At 36.3% G+C, this 26,385-nt stretch overlaps 1 protein-coding gene and 1 long non-coding RNA gene across 3 annotated transcripts; both read right to left on the bottom strand.

Annotated features, from left to right (window-relative positions):
- Window positions 1-656: 656 nt before the first annotated feature.
- On the bottom strand, window positions 657-6,518 carry LOC145094863 (uncharacterized). The gene is made up of 3 exons (XR_013703612.1): window positions 5,828-6,518; window positions 1,029-1,083; window positions 657-940 (listed from the first exon to the last, which is right to left on the bottom strand). It is a non-coding gene; the product is annotated as an uncharacterized LOC145094863 (long non-coding RNA).
- Window positions 6,519-7,081: 563 nt separating this feature from the next.
- Window positions 7,082-12,369, bottom strand: LOC145093845 (putative disease resistance RPP13-like protein 1). 2 transcript variants are annotated; one of them, XM_079032100.1, is made up of 4 exons: window positions 7,913-12,369; window positions 7,716-7,816; window positions 7,501-7,590; window positions 7,082-7,388 (listed from the first exon to the last, which is right to left on the bottom strand). In XM_079032100.1, the coding sequence occupies exon 1, from the start codon at window positions 11,773-11,775 to the stop codon at window positions 7,942-7,944; it is 3,834 nt and encodes a 1,277-aa protein (XP_078888226.1). In that variant the 5' UTR covers window positions 11,776-12,369; the 3' UTR covers window positions 7,082-7,388; window positions 7,501-7,590; window positions 7,716-7,816; window positions 7,913-7,941. The 2 variants fall into 2 exon arrangements, with proteins under 2 accessions (XP_078888226.1, XP_078888227.1); XM_079032101.1 differs by having other exon boundaries at window positions 7,082-7,305.
- Between the last annotated feature and the right edge of the window lie 14,016 nt (window positions 12,370-26,385).

Genomic DNA, 26,385 nt, shown 5'->3' with positions numbered 1-26,385 from the left:
AAAAAGTTTGTTCAAAAATCCACTAACACAATTCTACCCCCTGAACTTGAGTTAGAGGAATCAGAAATAATCATTCCCGTAGAAATCTTGGCTGTTAGATCTAACAGTGTAACGCCATCATGAGATTGTAGATAAATGGTTGGTGTAATTGTCAAATGGGGAGAAGGAAGAAGCAACATGAGAAGATTTGCAACCATAAAAGTTCAATTTGCAGATGTTAGTCTTGAGGACAAGACAGTTTTTTACTAGAATGTTAAACACCATGAATAGGATTGTCATTTTAGAGGCGGAAGTCCCCAAAGGAGATTTTACTCAAATTAAAAAACAACCTGGTGTCTACAATAGACTTACAATGATAGTTTCATTAGGTATCATTCAAATACTATTTGGAATTATGGAAGTTAGTTTGCTCGAAGAAAGCATAATGAGTTACTAATGTTATTCATCTACCAACGAAAGTCAAAGTTACATGTACCCTGTTTTCAGATTCTTGGAACAGCAATAGAGTTCTCTGCTTTTATTTTGTTTCTATCTAATCTAACATAGTCTTTCTAAACAACACAAACAATTATGCTAAAAACAGCAACTTCTTTTTCTCTTTGGTTTGAAACTTTGAATCTAGTCTAGAAAACATGCAAACATCAGAAAATAAATCATATAACAATTTCTATTTCTATTGAGCTTGCCTTTAGAAATTACATAATCAGTTTGACAATGAGATCAATGTATACCTTTAAAAAGTTTTGTAAAAGCAAAATAAGTTTGCAACATCAAGGTTATCAAGTGACTGAGCCCAGTTTGAATGACTGAATAGATGCTACACATAAAAAGAAAACTGATCTTCATGAAATCAGAATGCAACATTAGCTGATCACAAAAGAACAATCAAGTCCTTTATGAAGTCACAATTCCAGTCTATTCCTGCAACATGATTTAATGCCTACAAAAAGTATAAAACCATAAAGATTGTGAGTTTTCAAAAAAGACTTATGATACATTGATTTTAGTATAATCAGAAGATGATTTACCTTTTCTCTTGTTATATGATATTGGATGTTGTTTATGTCCATCACAGATATGGAGCTTCAAGATGCAGGTAACCAAGTCAAATAGTCAAATAGAAAAAACACATAACAAAGGTACAGTTTAAAACAAGATGATACAGTAATGCTAATCAACATCCAATGCCTTGAAGCTATTCTTGAGAATCATTACAATTAAATTAGGGGAAACAAATTCATTTTTCCTTAAAAAAACATAAACATCCCTATTTCTATCAAAACAATTAGCTCATTTGTTTCAAGAACCCTAGAAATGACAACATTCTGATATCAGCTTTCAACAAACTCATTAACAAAAATTGTAGCGACAATTACAATACACATAAGCTTAATTTCAAATTCTTCAGTCATCTCAGCATTAGTACATGGAAAGCCTCTCTCCCAAAAGGAATAAATTCCAGATTTCACACATAAGGTTTTTCTAAAAGCAAAACAAGTTTGCAATTCCAAGGATATGAAGTGATTGTGCATTTGTGCCTAGTTTTGTATGACAGAACATATGCTATATAAAAAGTATTGAAACTTTACAAAAACCAAAGCCACCCACATACATTGGGAATTATCACAAGAGCAACAAGGAAAACAGCATTTCCTCATTCTCCATGTACTCAGATACCACCCATGATCATTGGACTAATATTATTTCACATAAATACATCAAGATTAGATTTTTTTTAAGAAATTAGCAAATCAGTATCATAGTCTTATAGTATGAAATCAATAATCAGAGACCCAACAGCTTCGAGTACTTTTTAAATGAGTTCCTTAAATTTAGATGTGCATATGTAACCCTGTTTTGTGTTTTGTGTGCAGGCTAACAAACTATAGAAATCGAGAAGAATTATAAAGTTACACCGAAACGAGTACAAGGTTTTGCGACTTCAATTTATTGCAACAGCTAATGGATTGGTCTCCTCTATTTTTGTTTTGTTTTCAGTCCGACTCTCAAACATAGAGACTGCAGAATAAATTAAAGTCAACATATTTAAAAAAATATATATATACACTTGACCCATTTGACTTTCAATAGGTTGTAATGTGTTTAGGTAGTATTACTCCTTGGTTGAATGGGTCATCCAAAATAAAAATAAAAAAACATCTTAGATATCATTTTCAAATGGTATAGCCATGAAAGATCTACTATGCCCAAGAGTCATATTAAAGTGAAGTGATATTATTAATTAACATATGATCATAAAGGAACACACTAACAACTTGATACCATTGATTATTTATTAGAAATTGATTTTAATAAATATTCAGTAAACTGTTATATTAATTGGAAATTATTTATTTCATGGAAATATTAATTTTCATTAGCAAGTAACATAATATATATATATATATATATATATATATATATATATATATATATATATATATATCATATGGTATGATTTATTAAGTCATGTGTATTATTTTAGGCTAGTAAGACTTTTGTCTTATAGCCAAAAGTCAAAGTTTATATTTTATAAAAAAAGTTTACAAAATTTATAAATTTTGTTTTTCTTTTATATCTTTATAAGAAGAAAAAATTGCAAAAATAGTCCCTGTGGTATGCATTTTTTCCGAGGTTTAGTCCAAACCTCGATTTTTTTGGCTTCGTGGTCCTTTTGCCCATGTTTCTATGTGCTTTTCGTCCCTCTAAAAACTAAAATTACTATAATACCCTTATATATTTATTTTTTTATTTATTTCTATCTCTCTATCCTTCCCTCCCTCCCTCCCTCCCTCCCTCTCTCTGACCAAAAAAACCCAGCTACTCCATCATCTTCTTCCCACAGGTCCGTCATCTTTTCACCATTGACACACTACATGCAATCTCATATTTGTTACAGTTCATCGACAACCAACACCCCCTTCACATCATCATTCCCACCGTCTACCACCACACTCTTAAACTACACATGCAAATTAGAGAGAAAACACACACAAGTTCACCGTTTTTCGTATGGGTTTGCAACATTTTCGTCTCCTTCAAGTGTGTTTTTTCAGTTTCTCAGTGTGTATTGAGCTTAGATCTCAAAACTTCGATTGTGTATGGAGATTTACTTCGATTTATGTTGCTCCTCATCCCCTTCTTCTTAAAAACCCTAATTTCCCGTATGCTGATGTTGAGAAAATGGGTTTAGAGTTGCGACAACTTGATGGTAATAAAAACTCTAATATGTTCTTGAGTGAAGATGGAGCTCTAATCGTGTGTATTCTCGTTGATGAACAACATGGACATAAGCCCTTACGCAGGTCCGTGTCAAACCAAAGGTTAGGGTAGCGATTCAAAACAGTAACGATGATGGCGACACTGATGGAGAAAATGAAAACTCAGACAACCGAAACTCAAAAATGGTGAGTGTAGGTGAGAAACAAGAAGAAGAATATGATGATGATGATGATGATGATAAGGGTGGGAGAATTTGGGTGTGGGTTTCTTTTTTCTGGTGTGGTGATGATTTCAATTTGGGATTAGAACACCCAAATTCAGATGATTGATTTTGATTCTTGGCATAGTTTAGTATTACACCATGATATTTGGTTGGTTTAGGGAAAGATTTTAAAGACGATTTGGTATTTGGACTGAAATGTAAAGATAATATAATGGGAGGTCATTGTTCTTGATGGGTAGCTCTGAAAATGGAAACACAGACGTGCAATTTCAACAAGATAGAGAGAAGGCGGGGTAACACAGGTTCATATTGATTATTGTTTTTCCTTTGCTGAAATCTCTAGCATGAATTGTGTTTTCAAGAGGGGTGAGGGCAGATCTATGGCCAAAGGAGATGAAGGGGACGATAGTGTTTAATTTCTTCAATGCCTACTCGAATTTGATATGTGTTTAATTTCTTTCAGTGTTTAGAAAGTACATGAGAAACATAGGAGTGTGCCTTTAAGGTTTATCGTCTTTACCCAACTTTATATATGAATTTTTTATTGAAACCTACAAGGAGAGAGAGAGAGAGAGAGAGAGAGAGAGAGAGAGACGCTCTTTTTTTTGTTTTTAGTTTTAAAAATTTAAATAAAAGGAAAAAATGGTTTAAGAAAATCGAAAAACAAATTAAAAGGGTAGATTAGTCTTTTTCAAGTTTAACATGGACTAATTCCACAAACAAACTACCTCAAAAGGACCATGAAACCAAAAAAACCGAGGTTGGACAAAACCTTAGAAAAAATGCATACCACATGGACCATTTTTGCAGTTTTGTCTTATAAGAATTAATAAAAGAAATATGGCATTTTGATTATTTTAAATAAAAGAAAGCATGACTTAAAGAGGGACATGTAGGTCTTAAAAGTGTTAAGACTTTAAGAGTATTGCCTTTGCTTTAATACTATAACATGGTGCTTTCATTTTGGATTGCTTAAGACATGAAAAAAACCGTAGCTCCTCCATCTCTCTCTCATTCTTCTCTTTCAAAGTGTTAGAGGTTATTTTTTGCTTCTATTTTTGCTCTCTTTAAGTCATATTTTGGGCACTTAAAGCTTAAGAGCTTAAGAGTTTAAAGACTAGCATCATCTTCAAGTTGGATTATTGTTGGTGTCCACAAAGGAAATAGTTCTACTCACATTCTCCATCAACTTCCTAACTTCCCATTGAGGATTCAAAGACTAAGACTACAAAGATTGTTATGTTCTTCTTCTTCTTCGATTGTTTTCTTTCCAAACTTTGCAAGAAGATTGTTTGTGGGTTATAAATTAGTTTTAAAATATTCATTTTAAAAGTCTTTCGTTTGCTAAATTTTTGAGTTTTATGAAACTAATTTTGAATATAAACCCAACAAGCCATAACTACATAGCTAGCTAATCACATTATTTTAAAGATATTGTGTAAAGTGATTGGTTATTTGAACATATGTATATTGGTTGTTTGTACTTTGTTAACTTAATATTCATGATTTCAAAATCTAAACAGTAAATCTTCAACAAATAATGAAAATTCTAGGATCAATCCTAGGATAAAGGGTCAATAAAATATCCATTCACAAGCATTTCAATTCAATTAGAGTATTAGTCCTGGATCAAATGGGTCACCCGATAAACATATTAATTGGCTATTAGGCTATACGTTATCTGTATTCGTGATTCGAATAAATTCAACAACAAAAAAAGTAACATTAAAAGGATCTGTATTTCATTTATCAGTGTTAACAATTAGATACCGAGACAGAATTTTTGAGGAAACACATAATTGTATTGAAATAATATTATTAGGTAAATGGAGAGATGCTGGAGGGAGGTGAGGTGATGGATTATCAATGAAACTGATTCCATTGAAGCTCCTTGTGGAACTCTGCATAACTTGGACTCATACAACCCGGGATGTATTGTTTAGAGAATCATTCCAAACAAACCTTTAAAATTAGGGGAAAATTTTTCATTTTTCCTAAAAAAAAATACTAAAGAAACGCAAATCAACATCTAGTGATTAACGAATGCTTGCATGACACGTCATTTCTCCTTACAAGCTTAAACATCCCAATTTCTAACAAAACAATTAGCTCGTTTGTTTCAATAACCCTAGAAATGACAACATTCTGATATTAACTTCCAACAAATTAATTAACAAAAATTATAACGACCATTACAATACTCACAAGCTTAATTGTAACTTCTTTAATCATCTCAGCAATAATACATGGAAAGCAAAACAAATGAAACCGAATGTTACCTAAATAATTCAAATGAAGTAAAACAGAAATTAGCACAACAATGTCTGGTTTTTACCATACATAAAGACCTAGAAGCTCCCAAAATAGATAATAGTAACATACCTGAACAGAATCCGTGCATGAAAATGCCATTCAAAGAAAATAGTAGGCTAGTCGCTAACACTAATCTCTGTCGTAGGTAGATGTGGAATCGCAACTAGCAAGTTAGCGACAAGTGAATGTGAGATGTAGATGTGTCTATATGAAATCGATTAATCGAAGAAGATGCAATCGAATCAGCCAAAGCCAAACGCTTCAAGCCATAACTTACGTTGTTTTCGATCTCAAGGAAATAGCGTACAGAGGTATTACGATAAATAACAGACACTGCCCTTCACTATACAAATATTTATAAAATTGACCCTGAAGATATGGAAATAGCCAAATTGCCACTAATATTAGTCAAAGTGAATAATTTGAAGTATAGAATAATTTTATATAAGTTCCAATGGTAATCCGTTTCAGAACTATCAATGGAGGACTGTAAAATTAATAATATTATAATACGTTGTTATATTAAAGAAGGAATCATAATTAAGGGCGGATTGCAAACTTGTTGAGTTCCTTTGGGTGGTATTGTAAAATATTAGCAACGAAATGGATTATGTTGTTAAACTAAAACCATATTAAAATTCTAATAATTAGGCTTTTTTATTCCATGAAAATCCGTCTGTATTACGTCGCTGTTTTCGACAAAATTTTATGTAGCTAAAATTTGGTTGGCACTATATTTGTTTTCTAGTAGTGAATTTAAATCGAACGTCATTGCTTACTATTTTGCAATCTATAAACAAAAGAAATTTCTTATATTAAGACATTTTTTTTTATGATGATGTACTTGATACACCTTGAATATGATTGTTATTTTACTAGGAAGTACCCAAACAACATAAAAACCACTACATAATCATGGAATATAGTTAGTTAAAAGAAAATAGGCCAAATTTATTTAAAAAAACATTGTAATTTGTTTTACTTCTATTTTTTTTCCTAATTGAAGATATTTATTCTGATTTAACAACTGAGAGTTTCTTTTCATTTAAGAAAAAAACATTATACAAACTTTAAATTCTGTGAAAATCAGTATCATATGGAATTAATTCGGTTTAGCCACTCAAATAATTTTGCTTATGATTTAACTGATAAAACTTTGATTTAAAAAATAATAATAAAATAATAAATAAATAAAACACCACTATCTATTGCTTCTTGTAATTTATAGCTGGAAAAAACTCATAGTTGTTTTTTTAGAAAAAATAACTCTTATGTCATTAAAATAAAAAATAAAAAAAATCTTACAATGGCTAAACAAAAAAATCAAACAACAAATGGGTTCTATGATATTTGTCCAAGAATATACACAAAAATCTAGAGTGGAAAAAACAAATAAATATAGAAAAATCACAACAACTAATGAATGTCAAAGTGACAACACTCGATGAAAGTCAAAGTGACCAGAACTCTGTTTACAACTTCTTGGAACAGCAGATGGAGTTCTCTGTTTTCGTTATGTTTTTAATCTAACTTCAAACAAAGTCTTCCTATACAAAACAAACAACCATGCATCACAGGATGTCACTTCATGAAAACCTACACTTTTCTTTCTCTTTGGTTTGAATCAAGTCTAGAAAAAAAGTAAATATCAGAAAATATATCATATAATAATTTCTATTGAGTTTGCCTTTAGAAATTAAGAGAATGGGCCTAGTTTGAATGATTGAAAAGATGCTACATACAAAAATCATTGAAGCTTCACAGCTTAGATCATCAGCAGGAGTTCTGCACTTAACTTCCATGAATGATTGTTGGAAAGTAAAGTCGTTCACCTATAAATCAAGATTCCATTTCAAGCAAATTTAGAACAAGAAAAAATTAAGTAATTTTGGAAACCACTGTCCATAAAAGATTGTTTCAGATTGCATAAGGGTTTATCAGTCAGACAGAAACAAACCTTGTAAACTAGAAGCAGCACCATATAAATGTCTTCCTTTGTAAACCATCATCAGTTTGATCTTTTACTTCCTCTTGATGCTTTCATTTCAAAATTCATGGCTGTAAGTGTTGGAAATGTGAGAAAAATACATTCAAACTCAATTAATAAGCCATCAATTTATACAAAAGAAGTTCAAGGCAAACAGAGGGTTGTACCTTCACATTAAACTTGTAAGATCTCCTTACTAGAATGTGTCGCAGCAGGGGATAAGGGAGATGTGTGGCCAATAGGAGCCTCCTTTGCTAATCTTTTCTTTCAGATTCGGGCATCCATGGATGCACAATACCAGAAGCAAAGGCAACAAGTTTTCTGGTAGATCTTTCGTCTCCGGGCAGTTTTCAATGAAGAGATGTTGGAGGGAGGTGAGGTGTTGGAGTCCCGTAGAAACCGATTCCAGTTTCTCAAATCCATCTATGCCTAAAATGTTAAGAGATGAAGGTAAAAGATGTAACATTTGATCAAACATTTTCACGTCATCATATGGTCCGGCATGTAATCTTAGGTCAACAAGTGATGTTGGAAAATTCTGTGGGCCCCACTCTGAGATGGGCTTCTTCAACCTTCCTATTCTCAGGTAACACAATTTGGGAGGCCAAAGCCCACGAGGAAAGGATGCATCCATACTTGTACACCTTTCTATCCAGATATGTATTAACGAGGTGAGATTTGGCAACTCATGGTCAGGAAATGACTCCATACTTGGACACTTTATTATTGTCAAACTGACGAGGTTAATGAAGTAACCCAACGCAGTGATCGATTTCAGATTTGGCCATATATATATATGTACTGATCGAAGCATCCGCATTTTGGAGTTTACAAGCATCCCTGTCTTCTCTCTTCCTCCCAGCTCCTTTTCCAATAGTTTCTTGCAACCAGTGATGCGAAGTTCCTTGAGCTTCTGCCTGCCTCCTGTTGGGAAGGAGACGGATGTAACTGAATCACAACCTCGAAGATACAAAGCCTCCATGTTATCTGGACAATTGCAATGCTCCAAGCTGTTACAATGCTCTACTTCCAACCTCCTAAAAGATGTTAGGCTGCTCCCACTATTATCCTCCTCTTTCTCCCCTAAACTCACCAGATTTTTACATTTACTTAAATCCAACTTCTTTAAATTCGTAAGAACCTTACTTGCCTCTGCTTGTGATTCCCACAAGTATCTTATGTCATCACACCCTGTGATGCTTATTTCTTCTACTGCCCCAAGATACTTTGTAACACCTCTCCACAGTTCATCAGTAAGCCCTGAAATATCATCTATTTCCAACTTGGTGATTGATGAAGCTACATCAACCAGGCTTTTCAATAAACCATGACCACATTTTATTAGTTTCGAAAACCTTAGTGAAGGTAGTGCTGCAAGGGAGACCTGAACTAGATTAGGACAATCTACAATTCGAAGCTCTTGAATGCAGGGAAACGCGCCACTATTTGTTGACCATTCCTCCCACCCTGACATACTATAAAAACGTAGGATTTCAAGTGAAGGAAATGCATGTTCAGTCCCAAGAAACTCCAAACCTACAACCTTCACCTTACTCATCTTACCAATAAACAGCTCCTTCAGTGATGGTAGTTGCCCAAGTCTTGGTAGAGAGGTACATTCTTCACAGCCATCTATTGACATTCTAGTCAACCGACGAAAGGAGGGATCCCCAACCCAATTTGGGAACACTATACCTCTATATGACTCAATTCTGAGTTTTTCTAGAGTACCATTATGAGGCATCAGCTCATTGAGGACCTCTTTTTCAAGTAATTCCGTTCCAAGAACATTAAACTCAAAACCCCAACTTAACTCTAACTCAGTAAACCTCTTTTGTGATAAGTTTGCCTCATGTGCATCCATTGCATTCTGCACATTGCTCAGCCCTGCAATACAAACTTTCCCATGGAGATTTTGCAATTTCTTAAGTTCTTTTATTGCAAAGCCGGATTCACCTCCAATAATGATATTGGAGAGAGTCTGTAGGCTTTTCAACTCACCAATCCGTAAGGGCATCTTCTTCAAATAAGGAGTATCCCTCATGTCAAAATGCTGCAAATTTTTAAGCTTTGAGAAGCTCTCCGGCAATTTTTCCAAACTATTACAACCAGAAACAATTAGCGTCTGTAAATTACAAAGATTGCAGACATTTTCTGGTAAATAGGTAATTCTAGTTCGAGATAGATTAAGATACCGCAGGTGCTTCATACTGCCAACAACTTCTGGTACCTCGGTTATGCTAAGATCACTCAAACTGAGGACCCTTAACAATGGTAACTCCTGAAGTAAGTCACTCAGGACCTTATTTGATAAGTAAAAATTTTCCCAATCTTTTAGCACCCCAACAGACAATGCTAAAAATGTTCTCAAATTTTTAGCTCCTCTGTATGGTTCAAACCTTTTGTACACCATGAAATCCTCACAAACAAGTGACATATGTCGGTGTTTTTCCAAAACTTCCTTCCTAAATTCCTGGTTCATCTCAATGTCTAACCTTAAAAAAAAATCTCCAGCAACAAGTGCGGCCAAGTCATTCAGAAGGTCATGCATCACAAACAACGATTTGTCATTAGGCGCCTGTTGAAAAAATGACCTTGACAGCAACTCTTCAAAACATTTGTGACCCCACTGTTGCATTGACTTTCTTACATTAGAGTGGTGCAAAAACCCTTCCGCCATCCACAGCAGAACCAACTCCTCTTTGTCAAACACATAGTCCTTGGGGAACAAAGAGCAGTATGCAAACAACAACTTCAAAGTGGCAGAAAGATCATCGTAGCTTAGTCTAAGAACAGGAACAATCTTATCTTCATTTCCTAAACTCCATATCTCACTATCCAACAGAGATTTCCATTCTTCCTCATCTGTTTTTGTCCTTAATAACCTTCCAAGTATTCTTAAAGCCAAAGGCAATCCCCCACATTTTTTCACAAACTGTTCCCCATATGGCCTTAGTGTTGGATGTGAATCAAAGTTAGGTACACCAAATGCGTGTTGAGAAAACAAAGCCAAAGCATCTTCTTGTGATAGACGTTGCAGGGAGTCTATACTATGCAGAGGGTCTTCATGAGAAAAACCCAGCTGTTTGAGTAATTGCTCCTTCCGAGTAGTCATGATTATTCTACTTCCAGAAGTCCCAGCATGAAATGGGCTCACTAATTTCTCCCAATCACCATAGCTTTCAGACCATACATCATCTAAAACTATTAGAAATAGTTTGTTCTGAAGTTTCTCTTTAAGGGCTTCTTGAAGCAGATTTAAATCTGCAAATTCTTTGTTTTCACCAGTCACAGATTGATAGATAACTCTGCTTATATTGGGAACACTGAACTCATCAGAAACACAAACCCAAACCCTGAGTTCGAAGTGATCCTTCACTTTTTTTTCATCATACAAAAGTCTAGCTAGAGTTGTTTTGCCAACTCCACCCATACCAACTATGGGCACGATGCTGAAGTTTTGACTCCCTGATTCATCTTTATCCCCCAACAGCCTCTCGAGCAATTTCTTCTTATCATCTTTACGTCCAACAATACCACTTTCATCTACCAAAGAGGCCTCATACCTTTCAATTTTTGGCTTTTCATATGTTACCACACTTAAACCAATATTATTTTTTGCCTCTACTAGTTCTTGTAACTTGATGGCAATATCATCTAACTTGGCATGCATCCTATTACTTTGTGAGAAACTTGTGCAACAACTTGGGATTAGTTTTCTTACCATACTGGAGGAGGCTCCACCCTCCTCGGTCAACTCACGATGAATAGCTTCTGTTGCAAGATCATCAAGTAGGTCGTCTATGTCATAAGCCAAATGTTGGAGATCATTCAGCCATCTTTTAACAGCTTCATTAGTTACTTCCTTCTGGGAAGCATCGTTAAGCAGATCTTGGATTTGGTCTAATGTCTTCTTCAATTTCTTGAGCTCAGATTCAATTCCTTTGGAGCGAACAATCTTCTTCAAGGTTTCAGACGCCAGCTTTTCAAACACCACTGTCAAGAAGGCAGAAAGAACGATTTCAGCCATCGTTTAATATGATAAGAGCAGAGAATATAGTATAGATGGGGATGAAATGGATGAGGAGAGAATGATTTCAATTATCAAGAGATGTTGATGAATTGGATGAACAGAGATCGATTTGAATTATTGTTTACAGTGAATATGTGGACTAAATTAACGCCTACCACAAATTTGTGGGCCCAAAATTTGCAAGTTGCAAACGAGGGGTTTCAACGAAAAGATAAAAAGATTAAAAACTGTTTAACAAAACATTGCGAAGTGAAACTTCTTTGTCGATGTAAAAATTCGATGGACCGATAATTCTTTGCATCAAAGAAAAATGATGAACTAAACCCGCTCCTCAGTCAGCCCATGAGGACAAAAATAATCTATTCTTCATGACTTTCTTCTCTTTCTACTTCCGCCGGCGTTTCTCCGATGTTACCAACTCCGACGATTCTGACACCGGCAGCCATCAGATCATTGATAGAGATAACATTGCGGATCATGATGTTTAATGTGAAGAGTTAAAGAATTGAAGCCAGTGGCGATTCCGCGGCGGAGACGGAAATTTCTGAACTGGCCCATGATTCGTCGCTGGTCAAAAATTTTGAGTATTGGCGGTGGGGCGACTTGATCTAAGTTTTTGTCTAGATAAAGATGAAAAAAAAAAGATCTGAGTTCCCCTCTATTTTTTAAATAAACTGAAAATTATAAGATTTTATTTAATAAGTATTTTTAGGTTAACCTTCTTGTTAAAACCTCTCTAACTACTATTTGTTAATTTTGGTTAAGTTACACGTAAAGGATAACTACTATTTATTAATTTTTTTAAGTACAAATAATTTAAGAAAATGCATTACACAAAAAAATATTGACTATATTTACAAAATTTTGAGTTGATTTTAGATCCATGAAAAAGATGTTTTAAAAGTAACGGTGACAATTTTGTAATATTGATCAAATTATAAAACTATTTTTTAACTCTTAAATACCCAATTTTTTTTGCAATCAAATACCTAATATTTTGAGCCACGGTCCTTTCCAAAATCAAGAAACAATTCTACAACTATCTATATAAAATCTATAGAATAATAAAAAAAATGATTAGTCATAGTTTCTTCCTAAATATCTCGATTGGTTCTGGGAACACTGCATCACACTTCAAAACTTCTCCCAAAGCTACAATATCAAAATCTCCAACAATGAAAAAACGTAGCCTCAAAGTTTCTTACGAAGAAGATGAAGCCTCGAATGTTAGGTTTGCGGAACATTCATAGGTTAGCCGTGAAAGAATCGAATTCTACAAAACAAAAGAATAGAAAAGAAATTATATGTGTGTTATGATAATGATGAAGGTTATGAAGACGAGTTCGATATACACGCAACCAAACCTCGTAGATCCAGAAAATGAAAAAAGTTTAATCACTACATCTATAGGTATTCTACAATTTTGTTATATATTCAAATTACACTTTTAATATATGTTGTTTATATTTAACTTTTTTATTTTGAGTTTTACATTAATTAGGTTGTATATAGTTTTTTCTTTAGTTTGAAAAAATTTCTTGCTGTGAACAAGTTCATCTATGAAGAACATTGAACCTAGACAATTTGATGTAAATAGTTCCATATTGGCTCTAGATAACTAAGAAACTACATATATGCTAGTGAAATATTCAATTATGAATAATGTTGATTATCAAAAAAAAAAAATTATAAAGATAGTTGAATGCATGCAAATAATTATACATTAGGTTATATGATATTAATGTTCAACTATGAATGATGTTTCATCAATACTTATATCTTATTCAAAGTTGAATTTGTTTGGAAAATCTTAATATTCATAGTTTAACAAAGGAACATCCCCAAATTCATCCACCAGAAACACTAAACCTAGACAATTCGATGTATATATTCTATATTGACTCCACATAAATAATAAACTACATATTTGCGAACGAAATATTCAACTATGAGTGATGTTGACGAATAAACATTTCTTATACACATAGTTGAATACTTTTTAAAATTAGTTATACATCAGATTATATGAATTAAATATTTAACCATGAATGATGTTTTATAAATAATTGTCTAATATTCATAGTTGAATGTGTAACACCCCGAAAACAGTAATAAATTTTTTCCTTTGAAAGTTTATCAAATCATTCATTAATTGTTCAAAAATCAACCCATGTCATAATATTCAAACTTGAGAGTACAAATATATCAAATGCAGAAATCATGAGAGGAGGATGTTGTGCCATCATGCCGGTCCCTTCCCTTTCAAACTGAAAGTACCTGAAACCATAAACATAAACTATAAACATAAAGCTTAGTGAGTTCCCTAAAGTACCACATACCAAACATACAACTGGGTTTTAACCCTAGGATATAAATCCAATCTGATTTGTACATATGGGCCTCGCCCTAGGTGTATTTCAACCCGAACAACACATATAGGCCTCGCCCTAGGGTTTGTTTCAACCTTATCATACTGTAGTGGGGCCCTCCCTAGGATATATTTCAACCCAACATGATATAGTGGGCCATGCCCTGGTGTATATTTCAACTCATCATATAATCGCATACAAACCACATAGAACTATTAATGTTGGAACCTGAAAGTGAATCTCGAGCAATCACATGTATTGAAGATCTGAAGTCAGCTAGTTCTGAAGTAGAGATGGAGTGCAAAGTGAAGGCCATTCCGAGATGATGTCAAGATCCGAGATTGATAATCTTTTCATGTGTTTATGATTTCTTGTCTTTTAGTTGATGTAATGTTTCATAGGACATATCTTTTTGTTTATCTTGGATAGTCAACGTCCAGCACCTCTCACTCCAGTACCTCCACATGTTTCTTTTTGAGCACATTAAGTTGTGCAAATTTGCTAAAGAGATTTGGGACACACTCTGGGACCTGTTGGAAGGATCAGAAGATATGAAGGATAAGCGTTTGGCTTTGGTTATCAACGAGTTCGATACTTTCACCACAACTTGTAACACCCGAAATCCAGAAGACCAAGAAAGGAAAGAAAACCCCAAGTTTAAAAGGCAAATCGTTGAGTTAGGGGTAACTCGACGAGTCGGTGCAAGTATAAGGATGTGGGTAGAAGGACCTACTCGACGAGTTGGGGAGACCAACTGGATGAGCTGGTCACGGTTTGGGAAACCCTAAATTCGGGCCTTGTCCCTGTTTATAGACACACTAAACCTCTCTCTCAACCCCTTACTGCCCTCTCAAGTCCAGAAGCAAAACCCTAGCCACCTAAGTCCATTTCTTGAGTATTGTGAAGCTAAAGGTTGATTTGTGGTGCATATATTGAAAGATTGGAAGCAAGGAACAAGGAAGGGAATGTAGATCCAGCACCTACTTAAGTTTGGCAGCATTTAAAAGGTAACAAGTCGTTACCTTAAGCATTATATGGATAGATCTCTTCACGTTGAGCTTTAGGGCCATTTCTAGCACTTTTATGCATAAGTTCTTGTGTGGAACACGATCTAAAGTTTACAACTTCAAATATGGACTCTCCAAAGCCTCTAATTTCATAAAGTCTCATGGTTTTGAATCTTGAAGCCCTTCTCCATGACATTACTCTTCCTTTAGCCTAGTTTTTAGCATTTAGGACTTGCATGCATGTAAAGTTTGCCACTTTACATGGAAAGTATGCTCTAGGAGGTTAGATTTACCTCTAGAGCATTAGTTTGGCTTAGAATCGACTGAATGAGAAGTGTACTGAAGGAACTCGATGAGTTGGATAGCCAACTCGACGAGTTGAAGAGGGTTTTCCCATTTCTGGTTTCTGCATGAACTCGACGAGTTGATAGGGTAACTTGTAACGCTTGTGTTTCTGGGCTTGCCATTTTTAGCAATGTAATAGTCTAGGTTAACCTTTGTAACCCCAATTTGAAATAATATGAACGTATTATTTGAGTATTATGTGTTTTGTGCTTAATTGCTTAATTGTGTGATATGATTAATTAAGAATAAAATGAGCATCAAAATTTAAGTGTAAAATAAACTTGACATCATTGGATAATGTTGTAGTAGTTGAAACGAGGATTCCGAATATATATAGAACGCCCAAATCTGACTTCGTATGAGGAAGTTATGATTTTCTGAAGTTTCGACGTGGCAGTATGCAGCCCGAATACTCGATTTGAAATCGAGCGGTTTTTAGCTGAAACAATCTAAACAAGAATCGAAGATCTCGTTGTTAGTAGCGAAACAATGAAAAGTTAGGCGAGAACGGACGTCAGACGAAGATGTTATGAATTTATAACGAAGTTTTTCTGTCCCGGCCTTCTAAAAATAAATAATAAAAATAAAAGTCAAAATTAGCCGACGGAGTCTAAATGAAAGTTGTAGAGTATGGTCTGACCTACGCGTGGATATAAAGAACGTCGAAAACGGAGCTTGTATGCGAAAGTTATGCAATTTAGAAGTTGAAGAGTCAAATTACGCCGAGCGTAATTTGAGTACGCCGAGCGTACTCAGTCGGATGCAACTTGTCTGACCAATACTCGAGTGCCACCAGTCGACGCACGCAATGACGTCAAAGTACGCCCATCGTAACCCGAGTACGCCCAACGTAATTTGAAATTACGCCCAACGTAATCCCAGACCCATCAGCCTATAAATAGAACTCGAAATCATCCATTTTCTCTTGTTCAAACTCTTTCTTCTCTCTAGTTTTTGCCTCGTTTTGCGTGTTGTTTATACCCCGAAGCCCCGGTAATATTCCCGAGCACCGAAGCAAGATCCGAAGCCCCGAGGATCCTGAAGAGTGTTATTCCCGAGCCGAAGCGCTGCCCGCGAGGAGCCGGTTTTTGTGAAGATCTTCCAGATCTACGGAGAAACACCTCGTCTGCAAGCCGTAGTGCTGCCCGATCATCTTCTAATCAAGTGAGTGTGTAGTTATTTTCATTCCAACGCAATATTATGAAGTATTTTATTTAAAATACGTGTTATGTGTATATATTTTTTTGTTATCCGTGTGAGTGTATATTCACTCTCTTCTATCTTATAGATCTGATGTATTCTCTATGAAATACGTGTTATGTGTGTATGCCTCATCTGTTATGTGGAATATGTATTGATTAAAGCATGCTATACAGGTTTTTAAACAATGTATAAAAATGTATATATTTTTATCTACTAATATGTTGGGTAGAACATGGCTAGGTAATTGGTGTGTAATAAACAGATGAGAGGCCTCGGTGTTATTGGTGTTATTCTAGTCATTCAGCACAGTATGGATGACGACCACAGACTATTCTAGACTTTCCTGTGGAACACTAGCAGGCTCATTACCCATAGGTGTTGTGAACGACGTGTTCACCGGTGTACTGTATCCCCCACATGGTTTCCTTTAGGACACTCATTGTTGAGGAAGCCCCTATGCAGTAATGTATGTCCCGATGAAAATCCTGAATTAGGTTCCTTATAATAGATGTTATTTTTAGGGACGTAAAGTGAGGATAACGGGAATGGGTAATCGGGTTTATTGTTGATTGTTGAATTAAATATAGTTATTTATTGTGGGTTGAAAACCCTACATGCTCACCAGGCTCCCAAGCCTGACCCACTCAGTTTATTTGTATTACAGGAAGTGGCGCAAGAGCTTAAGATGGGCGAATCATCAAGTTGTTTTGTTTACAAGTCTGTATATGTACATATTTGTTGAATAACTTGTAATGATATCGTTTATGCTTTATGATCTGTATCGGAACATGACATCCCGACTTTGATTATGAAATGAAATCATATTTCTTTATGAAATGTTTGATAAATATCTATTTTATCATGTTTTGTTTTTGGGAACAAATTCCACATCTCTTTTAAAAATTAAAAGGATTTACTCTGAAAATTATTTTAAAAAGCATAAATGAAATCGGTCTTTTCTGGCCGAGATTTTGGGGATGTCACAGTTGGTATCAGAGCATTAGTTTAAGCGAACTAGGAATTTGTAGGATTTCTAAACTTAAACTTAGAATGCTAAGTGGAGATTGTGAGGTGTGTGTCTGTTAAATTTTAGACACAAGCACTAGTTTATTTTAGGAAAGTTGCCTAAAATGCTTTTATGTGCTAAATGTTATATGTTGCCATATATGATATTATTTGTTCGGATCTACGGTTTGTTGCCAACCAGATCTGAAGATTTACGTGTTTAGGATTCTAAGCGTATGTCTACGATATTAGAACTAGCATGTAATCGTTTTCAAAGTGATAAGGATGACTTGAATATCTATCGTGAATGAAGATCTAAAATTCACCTTATTCGGTGTATAGATAAAAAATGGTGAGAACAAGAAGCGGTGTTGGAAACGCAAACGAGAACATGAATCAACCGCCTGTGATTCAACAAGTAGCTGTTGAAGCTGTTGCACCAGAACAAATCACCATGGCTGGAGTGCAAGCCATGATTCGGGCTATGTTAGCCGAACAAAGGGAAGAAATGCAACAGATGTTGCATGGAAATAGGGACGAACCTATCATACCTAACGTGGAACCCGAACCGATTCCCGAACAATCGGAGGAAGGGAACAATAGTCACATTGTGAGTCAAATTGGGACTCAAGAAGAACGAAGGAACGATCCAGAAAGGAGAAACAACAACGATAGGTGAATGTACAAGAATTTCTTGGGCGCCAAACCGCCAAGTCTTTCTGGGAGCCCAAAGCCTGTTGAAATTATGGATTGGATCTCCGAAATGGAGATGGTATTTGAAAGTTGCGATTGTAGCAACAAACAGAAGACTGTCTTTGCAGTTAGGCAACTGAAGACTGGAGTCTTGAGCTGGTGGAAGTTGTTGGCAGATACTATGCCACGATGAGAAGCTTTGAAAATGTCATGGGAGGAGTTCTTGGAACAACTAAGGGCGCAATATTGTTCAGAGATAGATCTGATTGATCTGAACAATGAGTTCCAAAACTTGAAGAAAGGGAAGATGAGTGTAGATGACTATGCTACGGCATTCACTGAGAAAATGAAGTTATTTCCGTACCTAGTGCCAACAGAACTCTCCAAGATTGAGAGGTTCGCTAATGGACTGCCTGCCGACTTTGGTCCAACAGTCAAGATGGCAACTACTCTGAAAACGGCTGTTCGAGCAGCTAAGAACGTGGAGGCCCAACAGAAGGAAAAGGGTCTGGAAAGGATAGATGTTGGTGAAAAGAGGAAGTTTGAGGGATCTTCAGGATCCAGCAAGAAAAGTAAATTCTCGAAATCTGGTTCGAGAGGAAGTGGAGGAAAGGTAGAGGCGAAATGGTGCGACAAGTACAAGAAGAAGCATCATGGGAAATGTGATGGGGAAGTGGTCACATGCTTTAAATGTGGAAAGTCAGGGCATTATGCCAACAACTGCACCCTCACCAAGAATGTTTGTTATGGTTGCGGTGAGGAGGGGCACATCTCAAGGGATTGTCCGAAAAAGAAGGAAGCAGCTAGACCCAACATTCCGCCAAAGCCGAAGGCAAGAGCATTTCAGATGACACTGGAAGCTGCTAAAGATGAAGCTGATGTCGCTTTAGGTACCTTTCTCGTTAACAATTTGCCTGCCTAAATTTTATTTGATTCTGGAGCCAACTACTCCTTTATATCACATGAATTTGGTAGAAAACTAGCTTTGCCTGTAGTTAGACTAGATAATGCTTTATTAGTCGAAGTTGCTAGTGGCAAGTTTGTACCTGTTAGCCATCGTATGAAAAACATCTTAATCGACTTTAATGGGAATAAGTTCCACGAGGAATTATTGCCTATAGAACTTAATGGTTTCGACATCGTATTGGGAATGGATTGGCTTAGCGCCAATGACGCCGAGATATTGTGCAGAAAGAAGATAGTCAAAGTAAACCCGCCTAGGAAAGAGTCATTTATGGTGTATGGAGATAAACGCAGAGTAAATTCTGGAATCATTTCTCTAATGAAAGCCAAAAAATGTTTGACCAAAGGATGTACATCATACTTGGCATTCGTGATTGATGCTAAGAAGGAAAAGAAGGTGACGCAAAATATTCCCGTTGTATGTGATTATCCGGAAGTATTTCCCGAAGATCTTCCTGGATTACCGCCTGATCGACAAGTGGAATTCCATATTGACTTGTTACCTGGAACAATGCCAATTGAAAAAGCACCTTATCGATTAGCACCGACGGAGATGAAGGATCTGATGATGCAACTTCAGGAGTTATTGGACAAAGGTTTCATTAGACCTAGTTCATCACCCTGGGGAGCGCCGGTGTTATTCGTAAAGATGAAAGATGGAAGCATGAGGATGTGCATTGATTACCGAGAGCTGAATAAGGCAACAATAAAGAATAGATATCCGTTGTCGAGGATTGATGACCTATTCGATCAACTACAAGGTTCAAGTTATTTTTCAAAGATCGAACTAAGGTCAGGATATCATCAGATGAAAGTAAGGGAGCAGGATATCGAGAAGACTGCATTCAGAACGCGATACGGACACTATGAGTTCTTGGTTATGTCGTTTGGACTGACCAATGCTCCAACATCATTCATGGATTTAATGAACAGGGTTTGTAATCCGTTCCTAGATAAATCTGTGATAGTATTCATAGATGACATTCTGATTTATTCGAAAAGCCAAGAGGATCATGGCAGACACTTGCGAGAAGTGTTGGAAGTCTTGAAGAAGGAGAAGTTGTATGCGAAGTTCTCCAAATGTGATTTTTGGATTCGTGAAGTCCAATTCTTGGGTCATGTGGTCAACCAAGAAGGGATAATGGTTGATCCAGCGAAGATCGAAGCTGTGATGAAATGGGAACAACCGAAAAGTCCCACAGAGATCCGAAGCTTTTTAGGATTAGCCGGATATTACCGAAGGTTTATCCAAGGTTTTTCTTCGATCGCTAGTCCATTAACAACTTTGACCCACAAGGGAGCTACTTATGCTTGGAGTGATAAGCATAAAGAAGCGTTCGAGAAGCTAAAGAAGAAAGTATGCGAGGCACCGATACTTTCTCTACCCGATGGAGTTGAAGACTTCGTTGTTTATAGCGATGCATCTGGTGTTGGATTGGGTTGTGTTTTGAACCAAAGAGATAAGGTGATCGCGTATGCATCTCGACAGCTGAAAGATCATGAAAAGAGCTACCCGACTCATGATTTGGAGTTGGCAGCGGTAGTTTTAGCTCTGAAAATATGGAGGCATTACCTCCATGGCACGAAGTGCAAACTTTTCACTGATCATAAGAGTCTCTAATATCTCTTTAATCAGAAGGAATTGGATATGAGGCAATGACGTTGGCTAGAATTACTTAAGGACTACGACTGTGAGATACTTTACCACCCTGGTAAAGCAAATGTTGTTGCTGATGCTCTCAGTCGAAAAGTCAATCTTGAAAGAAAATGGCCAAGAGCGTTGAGAATTGAAGTTGTCTCGACTATTTTGGAAAGTATAAAGAAAGCTCAAAGCGAAGCTTCTAAGAAGAATGACCAGAAGGAGGAACGTTTGGGCAAAACGTTGGTGTTCGGTGTAAACAGTCATGGACTGAAGGTGTTCCAAGATCGGATTTGGATACCTAAGACATGAGGAGTCAGGGATCTTCTGATGGAAGAAGCTCACAAAACCATGTACTCGATTCATCCCGGTAACACTAAAATGTATAAGGACCTGAAACCCTACTACTGGTGGCCGACGATGAAGCTTGACGTTGCAAAGTATGTGGCTGAGTGTGTGACGTGTGCAAGAGTCAAGACACAACATCAGAAACCGTACGGGAGTTTAGAACCATTGTCTTTGCCTATGGGTAAGTGGGAGGACATTGCTATGGATTTTGTCACTAAACTGCCCAGAAAAAAGAATGGTCACGACATGATTTGGGTGGTCGTTGATCGATTCACTAAGAGTACGCATTTCATAGCAGCCAAGGAGAAATGGTCTATGGAAAAGCTTGTGAATTCTTATGTGAAGAAAATTGTGAGACTTCACGGTGTTCCGCTAACAATTGTGTCGGGTCGTGATAGTCGTTTCACCTCAAGATTTTGGAAAAGTCTACAAGAGGAGTTGGGTACCAAGTTGTGTTTAAGTACAACTTACCATCCGCAGACTGATGGTCAGAGCGAACGAACAATACAAACACTTGAAGATATGCTAAGAGCATGTACCTTAGAATTCCAAGGTAACTGGGATGAACATTTACCTTTGTAGAATTTTCCTACAATAATAGTTTCCACTCGAGCATTAAGATGGCACCTTATCAGGCCTTGTACGGGCATAAGTGTCATACGCCATCTTGTTGGCTTGAGGCTGGGGAAAAGTAGTTTATGGGACCCGAGTTGGTTCATCAAACTGCTGAAAAATTGAAAATAATTAGGGAAAGAATGTTAGCAGCTCAGGATCGTCAAAAGAGTTATGCTGACAACAAGCGAAGACCGACTTTTGAAGTTAGAGATTCGGTTTTGCTTAAAGTTTCGCCATGGAAGGGACTTATAAGATTTGGTAAAAGGGGAAAATTAAGTCCAAGGTTTATTGGACCGTTTAAAGTTCTTCAGAGGATTGGGAACCAAGCTTACACGCTCGAACTACCAGAAGAACTGAATGGAATTCATAACACTTTTCATGTGTGTTATTTCAGGAAGTTCACGGGAGAAGTTCCTGACATGATTCCACTTTCGGAGTTGAGAATCGATGAGAACAAAAGGTTGATTGAAGAACCAGAGGCAATCGTTGACCGAAAGACTAAGAAGTTGTGACGCAAGATGGTCGAGTTAGTGCTTGTCCGATGGAAACACACGAATGAGTCGAATCTCACTTGGGGGACGGAGAGTGACATGATGAGTTGCTATCCGAATTTGTTTGCTGATGTGTGATTTCGGGAACTGAATCATCCTAAGATGGGGAGAATTGTAACGCCCGTGTTTCTGGGCTTGCCATTTTTAGCAATGTAATAGTCTAGGTTAACCTTTGTAACCCCAATTTGAAATAATAAGAACATATTATTTGAGTATTATGTGTTTTGTGTTGAATTGCTTAATTGTGTGATATGATTAATTAAGAATAAAATGAGCATCAAAATTTAAGTGCAAAATAAACTTGATATCATTCGATAATGTTGTAGTAGTTGAAACGAGGTTTCCAAATATATATAGAACGCCCAAATCTGACTTCGTATGAGGAAGTTATGATTTTTTGAAGTTTCGACGTGGCAGTATGCAACCCGAATACTCGATTTGAAATCGAGCGGTTTTTAGCTGAAACAATCTAAACGAGAATCAAAGATCTCGTTGTTAGTAGCGAAACGATGAAAAGTTAGGCGAGAACGGATGTCAGATGAAGAAGTTATGAATGTATAACGAAGTTTTTCTGTCCCGGCCTTCTAAAAATAAATAATAAAAATAAAAGTCAAAATTAGCCGACGGAGTCTAAATGAAAGTTGTAGAGTATGGTCTGAGCTACGCGTGGATATAAAGAACGTCAAAAACGGAGCTCGTATGCGAAAGTTACGCAATTTAGAAGTCGAAGAGTCAAATTACGCCGAGCGTACTCAGTCGGATGCAACTTGTCTGACCAATACTCGAGTGCCACCAGTCGATGCACGCAATGACGTCAAAGTACGCCCAACGTAACCCGAGTACGCCCAGTGTAATTTGAAATTACGCCCAGCGTAATCCCAGACCCAACAACCTATAAATAGAACTCAAAATCAGCCATTTTCTCTTGTTCAAACTCTTTCTTCTCTCTAGTTTTTGCCTCGTTTTGCGTGCTCTTTATACCCCGAAGCCCCGGTAATATTCCCGAGCACTGAAGCAAGATCCGAAGCCTCGAGGATCCCGAAGAGCGTTATTCCCGAGCCGAAGCGCTGCCCGCAAGGAGCCGGTTTTTGTGAAGATCTTCCAGATCTACGGAGAAACACCTCGTCTGCAAGCCGTAGTGCTGCCTGATCATCTTCTGATCAAGTGAGTGTGTATTTATTTTCATTCCAATGCAATATTATGAAGTATTTTATATAAAATACGTGTTCCGTGTATATATTTTGTTGTTATACGTGTGAGTGTATATTCACTCTCTTCTATCATATAGATCTGATGTATTCTCTATGAAATACGTGTTATGTGTGTATGCCTCATCTGTTATGTGGAATATGTATTGATTAAAGCATGCTATACAGGTTTTTAAACAATGTATAAAAATGTATATATTTTTATCTACTAATATGTTGGGTAGAACATGGCTAGGTAATTGGTGTGTAATAAACAGATGAGAGGCCTCGGTGTTATTGGTGTTATTCTAGTCATTCAGCACAGTATGGATGACGACCACGGACTATTCTAGACTTTCCTGTGGAACACTAGCAGGCTCATTACCCATAGGTGTTGTGAACGACGTGTTCACCGGTGTACTCTATCCCCCACATGGTTGCCTTTAGGACACTCATTGTTGAGGAAGCCTCTATGCAGTAATGTATGTCCCGATGAAAATCCTGAATTAGGTTCCTTATAATAGATGTTATTTTTAGGGACGTAAAGTGAGGATAACGGGAATGGGTAATCGGGTTTATTGTTGATTGTTGAATTAAATATAATTATTTATTGTGGGTTGAAAACCCTACATGCTCACCAGGCTCCCAAGCCTGACCCACTCAGTTTATTTGTATTACAGGAAGTGGCGCAAGAGCTTAAGATGGGCGAATCATCAAGTTGTTTTGTTTACAAGTCTGTATATGTATATATTTGTTGAATGACTTGTAATGCTATCGTTTATGCTTTATGATCTATATCGGAACATGACATCCCGACTTTGATTATGAAATGAAATCATATTTCTTTATGAAATGTTTGATAAATATCTATTTTATCATGTTTTGTTTTTGGGAACAAATTCCGCATCTCTTTTAAAAATTAAAAGAATTTACTCTGAAAATTATTTTAAAAAACATAAATGAAATCGGTCTTTTCTAGCCTAGATTTTGGGGATGTCACATAAATCGATGAGTGGATAGGGTTTTTCCCGATCATAGATTCTACATGTACACGACGAGTTGCTTGGCAACTCGGCAAGCTGTCCAGGGCCTTTGCACGGTTTCTAAGGAACTCGACAAGTCGATGGAGGAACTCGACGAGTTGAGACGAGTTGTCCCAATTTTGGAAGAGGTAGAATTCGACGAGTTGATTCGATTTATCACGAGAGAATAGATATTATTAATATATTATGAGAATAATATAAGGAATAATAATATTGTTATTTGATTATATAAGTCATAAATTAATTAGTATTAATTTGGTGACTTAAAGAGATTAATTGAATAAGAGGGTATAAATTGTCAATTGTTTGATAGTTACACTTTGAGCTGTAAATCCTTAAGGGATGAGGGTTGGACGATTTCTAGGGCTAGGATAAGCCTCAAATTCGTCCAAGGCCTATCTAAGGAAAGGATTAGGATTGCTTAGAGTTTAAGTTATCCAATTAGGGTTTAAGGGTGAAACCCTAGGAGCCTTACAAGTATAAATAGACCGCTTGGGATAGGGAAATCGGCACCTCTTCTAAAGCAAGGAAACCCTGGCCGATTTCCTTCTCTCTCCTCTCTCTTAAATCATTCTCTTTGCTAGTTGGTGTTTGTAAGCCATTAGAGGAGTGACAATTGTGACTCTAAAGCTCCAAGAACAAGAAGACCAAACAAGTGTTTCAAGGTAAGCTTCTAACTCTGGTTTTGTATTGTTCTTATACCTAATTAGCCATTAGAAGCCTTGGATTCAATGCATGTTTAATAGAGAAACCTAGATCCAAGCATTAGGATTTTTATGTGCACATAGGAATGTTCATATGGCCAAAACCCATCAGTGGTATCAGAGACTAGATTGGTTTCTATTAAATTGTTGCTTGATTGTTTGAATCTTACCTGAAAAATTCGAATTGTGTGATTCTGAGTCATGGACTCGGCGAGTCCCATAGTGGACTCGGCGAGTCTAGAGAGGGTACTCGGTGAGTCCGAGCGTCAGGAAGAGCCAAAATCGGGATTTTTTCATATTTATCTTATAGAAACTTACCTTTATCATACTAGATCAACCCAAATCCGATTTTATGATATACAAGACTATATTTTTTTATCTAATTGAAGATATTTATCAATTAATAAAATATTTAATTTCCTTATATGATAATTATTAATTATTTTGATTAAATTGGTAAATTGTTTTTCAAGAAATCATAAATAAATCAAATATGGATAATTATGTGATTAATTGTTAATTGTTATTTGATCCTTTATGTTTTAAATGTTTAAAACTTGCCCTCAGGTTTTGAAATTTATGTTTTGTGATTAAAAGTTTAATTTAGACAATTTAAATTTCAAACCCTATAATTTTACAAGTTTAAAATCCAACCCTATACTAATATAATATTACAAGATTAATATCTATATATGTATAACTTAAATGCTAGTCTTACCGTTAGTAGGCCTCATGCACGAAACCGGTCTATAAGGTGGGTATAAGGTTGCGGCCTATAAAATGGTGCTTAATGGGTGTACACTCACACCCACCGCTTGCTTGATCGGTGGAGGGTCGTTAGCCGAACGGGTAGGATAGGGCAACCTCATCCTCTCATTAAAAGTATAATATGAAATACAAAGTAACTACATGTTTTCTTAAAATTTCCCAATCTT

Source organism: Lactuca serriola, chromosome 3 (genome assembly GCF_051521515.1).
Source record: "Lactuca serriola cultivar US96UC23 chromosome 3, Lser_US96UC23_V15, whole genome shotgun sequence".
Taxonomy (NCBI): Eukaryota; Viridiplantae; Streptophyta; class Magnoliopsida; order Asterales; family Asteraceae; genus Lactuca; species Lactuca serriola.
This window is presented reverse-complemented; position numbering and strand designations above follow the sequence as displayed.

Coding starts and splice junctions, on each gene's coding strand:
- LOC145093845 (XM_079032100.1), bottom strand. CDS start 11,775: ATGGCTGAAATCGTTCTTTCTGCCTTCTTGACAGTGGTGTTTGAAAAG.